Source organism: Echeneis naucrates, chromosome 11 (genome assembly GCF_900963305.1).
Source record: "Echeneis naucrates chromosome 11, fEcheNa1.1, whole genome shotgun sequence".
In the NCBI taxonomy this organism is placed as follows: Eukaryota; Metazoa; Chordata; class Actinopteri; order Carangiformes; family Echeneidae; genus Echeneis; species Echeneis naucrates.
This window is the reverse complement of record NC_042521.1, coordinates 3750578-3757327: the sequence shown is the minus strand read 5'-3', so window position 1 is coordinate 3757327 and position 6750 is coordinate 3750578. Positions and strand designations below refer to the sequence as shown.

General features: G+C 47.5%; 2 protein-coding genes across 2 annotated transcripts; both read right to left on the bottom strand.

Moving 5' to 3' along the window:
- Nucleotides 1-1036: 1036 nt before the first annotated feature.
- LOC115051409 (free fatty acid receptor 3) lies at nt 1037-2041 on the bottom strand. Its single transcript, XM_029514802.1, has one exon. It carries the CDS (start codon nt 2039-2041, stop codon nt 1037-1039), a length of 1005 nt encoding a protein of 334 aa, XP_029370662.1.
- Nucleotides 2042-4165: 2124 nt separating this feature from the next.
- Nucleotides 4166-6400, bottom strand: tekt2 (tektin 2 (testicular)). Its single transcript, XM_029514631.1, has 9 exons — nt 6241-6400; nt 6038-6163; nt 5673-5878; nt 5442-5585; nt 5246-5360; nt 5018-5125; nt 4785-4928; nt 4628-4707; nt 4166-4458 (listed from the first exon to the last, which is right to left on the bottom strand). Exons 1-9 carry the CDS (start codon nt 6394-6396, stop codon nt 4254-4256), a joined length of 1284 nt encoding a protein of 427 aa, XP_029370491.1. The 5' UTR covers nt 6397-6400; the 3' UTR covers nt 4166-4253.
- Nucleotides 6401-6750: the final 350 nt, after the last annotated feature.

Below are 6750 nucleotides of genomic sequence, written 5' to 3'. Positions count from 1 at the left end.
TTTGCTCCTCACTTTATTTCCTCATGCAGAAGATATTCATTAAAATATAAATTGAACTCCTGGCCTGAGTCCAGCAAGTGAACCAGATCCCCGAGAACTGGAGCGGATCAACCCTCCACTTAGACAGAGAACAGGTTCAGGCTATCAGAGGAAATGCAGCTCTTTTATTGGCTGCTGTATTCACTGAAGTGTAAAACAGCAAATATGAAGCAGTGAAGGACCAACCAGCTGCTGTGTGTATATACTAATGAATAAAGAAGTTCATTGGACTAAATTAACATGGGACGCAGCGTGAATCACACAGTTTGAACATTTGGCTGATGTTGCTGATGAGATTTTAGTTTTAATGTTTTGTTGTTGTAGGTGTCGCTGCACAAACTGCTTCACGTTTTGTTAAAAAAAAAAAAAAAGGTGATTTGGATATTGCACCCGGCCGTCTTTCATTGATTTCAGTGATAGCTGGATTCATTGTGCAGCTCTTTATTTCACTACTAATATGGAGAAATGTGAAGTAAACACAAAGGGATTCTACACTTTTGACAACAGACAAAAATTTGGGAAGATCATATTTTATTTAGAAGGTCAGTGGAGAACATTTCACAAAGTAAGTCCTCCTGAGTGAGAGGGACAATGAATGAAATGATACAGAACAGATATTTTGATAATTTACATTTTATTTCAGCATGGAAGAGCAACTGAAACACACAAGATGGAGCCATTTGTCCAACGATGATGGAGTCTGAGCAGCGGTGGGAACGTTTCCTTTCCCGAAACAAGCTGCTCAATGAGTCACTTCCTATCATCAGTCACTACATTTGTGCTCAAACAGTGTTTTTTTTTTTCCCCTTTGGAAACTTAGGAGAGAGAAAAGAGTTTTCACAGAGTGATGCGGCAGACAAAATGTTTCTCCCTTGAAATGGCAGACGTGGATGTTAAGTAGCTTATTTCTTATTTGTCTTTCGGAGGAGGTACACTGGATCTTTCTCCTTGTGGATTGTGTTGACATGTTTTCCCAGAAGCCCTTCAGTCCGCCACGTCACTCCTGGCTGACTTTAGTCACCTCGGCCCCCGCCTGGCTCCTCTCCGACAGGGTTGGCGGGGCCTTTAAATTGGCCTCACCTTTGGCGATTTTGTGGTTTCGATGCCAAACCCCTTCGATCCGGCTGAACTGACTTTGCCTTCCGCAGAGTTTTCCCATGATGCCCCTGGACACTGCTGGTGACAGCATGAGCATGACCACAGGCTCCAGGAAGACGTTACAGGAGCTCGTCAGCATGGCGTACGGCCTCCAGTCCACGCTCTCCCTCAACACAAACCCCACAACGTGTGAGGCGTTGTAGGGCGCGTAACACACCACAAAAACAATGAGGGTGGAGAGCGCGACAGCCAGGACCCTTTTCTTCCCCATGGGGGGCAAGTTTGAGCGCCACACCAGGGTGACGCAGCGCAGCGTGCAGAAGGACGTCACGGTCAGAGGCAGAAGAAACAGGACAATGGACATCTCCAGGCGAAGAGGCAGCAGAACAGCAAGCTGGGAGGTGCTGAAGTTCTCGTAGCAGGCTGAGTTGTGACCCTTGGTGGAGATAAAGTAGGCCCCTCCTTCAGCCACCAGGGCAAAGCTGAGGTGCAGCATCACCAGCACCCAAAGGGCAGCGCAGATGAAGCAGGAGATTCGTGCGCGGCGGTATCTCTTGTAGATAATTGGGAATGCGATGCTGAGGTAACGCCCCACCGTCACGGTAGTGATGAACAGGCAGCTGACGTACAGCGAGGAGAAGAGGAAGAAGTTGTAGATGGGGCAAAGGAGCGCTGGCAGCCTCCAGTCCTGAAGCCAAGTCTCCACGGCCTTGACGGGGAGCCAGACCACCAGCACCAGGTTGGCCAGGCACAGGTTGAGGGCGTACACCACGTTGGGCGTGGCGCCACGCTTGCACGCCTTGCGCAAGTACACAAAGAGGACCAGCAGGTTGGAGGGAAGGCCCAGCAGGAAGGTGACGGTGTAGACGGCGAGGGCAACGCAGTCCTTGATGGCCACATTCATCTCTTCAGTTTGGGACGAGGACGCTGCCGAGAGACATCGAAAGTCCAGCAAATAGGTCGCACTTCCTCCAGACTGGCATGACAATGATGGATGACGTCTCAAGAAGAAAACAAACTGCACATGTTTTTCTCCTCAGTGTAGGAAAAGAAACAAATTCTCCATCAGTGGCACCAAAGTTCAGGGCCAAACGGAATGATGCGGAGCAGCAGCGGAGCCGAGTGTCTCCCTCGGTCACGGTCAGCGTTCAGAGCCAACTCTGACAAGTGCATCATCTCTGAGGCTGGTGAGGGGCGGGGAAAAAAAAAAAAAGGCGATGGCCACGATACGCTGATGCATGTGGGCACGAAGGGGGCGAGGTGCACACGGCATCATAACAGAGATGCAGATAAGGAGATGCAGCCACTCAAGCAGAAGCAGGGGGGCATTTAGCAGGCACCAGGTTGCCTTAATTGCCCTCTCAGTGGAGGGCAACAGACAGGTAGCATCTGGGCCCTTAAGTGAAATGATTCAGAATAATTCAGCGTGTCAGGAAGCACATGGGCGTCCCCTCAGAGCCCAGGCTGTCTAAATGAACTGGGGGGGCCATAAAGGCGCTGCAGTTGATGGTTGATGCGAGGAGAGGATGGTGGGGGCTTTAGGGAAACATTGACTTGTTTGTGGCATGTGGCCCAGCTTTATGGCGGAGAATGAGATCCTTAGTTTGTGTGAAAGAGGAGTGGGTGTGTCACACAAAGAGGCCTTCGGGGGAGAAAATGGAGCAGAAAATCACCACGACGTGTTGCAGAGGTATTTTATTACAACATCATAACAAAAAACAGGAAACATTTTTCCAGGAAAAGGCCTTTTTGAAACACCTGCTCGCCGGCCGAGCAGCGTCCGTCCAATTGTCAAAACAGCCACGTTAAATGACTCGTCTTCAGATCTCATGAAAAGTGAGGATGACATATTTACTTTATGTGCTACCTGAATGAAGGGGACATTCGCTCTGCTGAACGTCTCACAGAGACATTGTCTTCATGGCAGCTGAAGCATCAGTGATAAAAAAAAAAAAAAAACTGACTCCTGGATGGTTGTGAGGGCTGAATATGTGAGTTGACTTCGTAGCTGCTGTGGTCTGATTATAAAAAGCTTGCGTTCAAACTCGGACTTGGTTTTGTTGTCAGCTCCACACCTTCATAGTTGTGTGATTGTCTTTTAGGGCGGTGATGCTTTCTCACAGACAAAAGACAAATAGTTCCTGCTGCAGCATTTGTTTGGTCAGGACAACAATTTATCAGGATGACTCACACACACACACACACGCACACAGAAGCCCTGCTTCTTAAATGAACAAATCCACATCAACCAAACTAAGGCTTTATTCACCTTTTATTTTTATTAACTTAAAATGTTTTGGTAGCCCTTGGATCAAACATTTCTAATATTTAACAGTGAATACCTGACTAGTGAATTTTTCTGCCTCAGCTTTCTGTCAACTCAATACAAAAATACAGTACAATGTAATTTATCGAACATAAATTTAAAATTTTCTTTTCATTAAAGCAGAAACTGTTTCCATTTGAGGACATGACTACTGAGGCAGGTGATAGTTACAGGGGTTTATTATGGTAGGGACCCTGTTTAGTGTCTGTTTATTGGATTTTTTTTTTTTTTTTAATTCAGTCTGTATTTACTGTATGAGTCAAAGTTCACGTCATTATCATCGTCTTCATGCTCCAAACAGCGTCAGTTGCTCAAACAAAACGATGAGGCCAAACAAAGCTATTAAAGCCATTAAACTGGGTGATAGAAGCACTGACCTTACCCGGCACGAATGCAAACTATTTCACTTGGGAATTTTTCTGCATGTAAAAAAAAAAAAATAGTAATAACAAATAAATCTAACAGAATTTCATTCAGATGACAGAAATATCTTGATCAGTAAATGTTAAAAGTGAAACACAAAAAGTATGCTATGGCTCTGTTATGGACTAAAAGCCAATTAGCCATCACAGAATATTACAGTTGGAATAAATTAATAAAGCAAAGGGAAGCGTTTTGTTTGTTCTAGAAACTATTTATTTTATTTACTTCTTCACTCTCAGAACATAATATATTGTAAGCATGAAGAGAACATGTTAGCAGTGTCCCTTCCTTGCTGGTTGTTAAATATATGAAGCTAAAAATGAATTAACAATCCTCATGGAAATGTGTTTCCATCAGACACATCCTCTTACTGAGCCAGCAGCTGCAGGTTGCTCCGCCCACTGGAGTTTGTGAGGGGGACCGGCAGCGCCGGGGCTTTGGTGCTGGAGGAGGCCGGCCTGAGGTGGGAGCGGGTGTTCATGCTTCGTTGTTCCAGAGATAAAGCTTCCTGTTTTCTGGAGAGATCCTGCAGCATGCGGCCATGATGGAGCTTCATCTTCTGCAGAGAGTGCCTGTGCATGAGGACGGACGGAGGTAAAGCTTTATGAGATCCTGTGGATATTTTAACGTTGTTCGTCTGTTTGTTTTGAACTACATATGATGTTTGATTTTCCTGTGTGTGAACAGGTATAATAAAACAAAAAAAAAAAAGCTCCACTTCTTCGTAACAAAGGGACTCACTGAGCCTCAGACAGCTTTTGTTCCAGAGTCGTGATTGTGGCCTCCAGCTGGTGGACTTCATTCACCAGACCGTGCTGAACCTGCAAACAAACAGGAAAGAATGAGATCAGTCGGGATGAGGCTCTGGATTAAATATGATGACATGTGATCTCTGAACCTCGTCTCTGCACAGGTCCATGCCAGGTCTGCTGGTCCTGTTCTCCAGTCTAGTGTGAGCCAGTTTCAGCGAGGCCGTCTTTGCCTGCAGATCTGCGTCCAGGCCGTGGATGTCGCTCTCCATCTCAGCCATTTCATCTTCAGTCTACAGACAATCAGAAACCCAACGTGTTTAAAAAAAAACAAAACAAAAAAAAAACGGAGGAGATAATTGGAGGCATTTTGATGTCTAACTTTTTTTATTTGCCACTCCAGCTCATCGCGGGCTCGCTGTTCGTGGTGATGGCGCTTACGAAGAGTGAACTCAGTGGCCAGACGCTGAGTCTCCAACTCATTCTGCAGCTGAGAAGTAAAGGATGGAGAAATAATGATGCTCGGATCATTTCAGAAAAACATGTTGTAGATTTTCAAACGGGACTTTTTGCCCCTCGATGTGAGCAGGCGTAGTTACGTCACACCTACCTGCGCTCTGGTGAGACTCATGTCCTCCCTCATTTGCTGAGATGCCTGCATGGCCTGCTGGGCGTGAGCTGCGTTGCACTGGCTGAACTGGACCCACTCCTGGGGGGTGGACGAACTACAACGATGGCATTTATCTATTTCAGCTAATGAGGCGCGTAAAATCCTAAAAATGAGACACTACCGCTCTGTATGTTACCCGGATGGTACGCGCGTTGGGTTGGTCTTCAGGGAGATCTCAGGTGACTTTACTGTGAGTGACAGACAGGACATATCAATCTCCAGGGCGTCCATCTTGTTCTGGAGGTCGGCCGTCAGCTGATGCCGAGCCTCCTGCAAAACACTGAGGGCAAGAACGAGTTAAGGTGCTCAGAGAGAAGCCGAAGACGGAGAAGGGTTCATTCTTGCATGGCGGTATTCGTTGACTCACGAAAGCTGTTGGAAGGCTTCGTCTACGTCCTGCTGCAGAACTTGCTGGACCCTTTTGATCAGCTCCACTTCTTTCCTCAGCTGTTCGTCCACGGGGTCGGCGACCAGCTCGTGCCCTCGCCGCCCTTCCCTCAGGGTCAGACACTCGGTGCTGACCTCCAGAGGGGTGGCGGTGGCGGCCAAGGCCTGCTCATTCTGCTCCTTACACTGTGCCAACACACACCAGGGCCCGGGTTACGTCACGGTGGGCTCAGTGAAAACATATCGATGCACTCCCCCAAAAGCAAACACAAGCACACAAAAATGTACAGGCGACACTCTATGGACATCGAAATGAGTCGTTTTTGACGTTTTCAGAAAAATCACCAGGGTCAGAGCCTCCATCTCTTCATCCACTTTTTGTGCGCATGTTTCCAACGCCTCCTTCCATCGAGCAACATCCAAAGCCCGATCTCTCAACCTGCGGGAGGTGTCGCTCTCATCCCAGGCAGTCTGCAGAGAAAAAGCGGCAAGAGTGTGACTTCAGCGTGGACACCTCCAGGTATTTGACCCTTCGGCCTCCCGCTCACCTTGCAGTTGGTCTCGATGCGCAGAGACCTCCCCTCTTGTCGAACCACGGTGGAAATAAGTCGCTCGTGCTGAGCTGCGGCCGACAGCTGACGGTTGTTGCTGTCCCACTCGGAGACGCTGAGGCGAACACCAGGCTTGGCGGGAAGTGTCGACATCCTGCCGCTGCAGGAACGGGCACCTCAGTCACCGGGTAGGATTTGTTTCAATGACACAAATGTTGGCAGCAGACACTGAGAGTGTGAGGCGAGGCGGCTGCTTGGGTAGCTAGAAAACCTTTTTGTCACGGCTCCTGTTTTCAAAAAATCACTACCAACAACACTGAGTGGTGACCCACAATGTCAGCGGACGAAGATGACCTGGCGATCCAAAGTATTCAACACGGCTCGTTTTATCAATTTTGTCCTATAACATCAACTAAGGAACAAAACAAATCTCCATCTTCCCAGATTAGATGGATGAAGAGGTCAGAATTAACAGAAGGCAGGATTTATAAATTTATACATCCGTCC

Excerpts from the sequence above, each read along its gene's own strand:
- LOC115051409 (XM_029514802.1), bottom strand. The coding sequence starts at position 2,041 with ATGAATGTGGCCATCAAGGACTGCGTTGCCCTCGCCGTCTACACCGTC.
- tekt2 (XM_029514631.1), bottom strand. The coding sequence starts at position 6,396 with ATGTCGACACTTCCCGCCAAGCCTGGTGTTCGCCTCAGCGTCTCCGAG. Across the intron at positions 4,929-5,017 it reads TGGAGTGGCAAATAAAAAAA|ACTGAAGATGAAATGGCTGA; the intron begins GTTAGACATCAA and ends GATTGTCTGTAG. Across the intron at positions 4,708-4,784 it reads TGGACCTGTGCAGAGACGAG|GTTCAGCACGGTCTGGTGAA; the intron begins GTTCAGAGATCA and ends GTTTGTTTGCAG.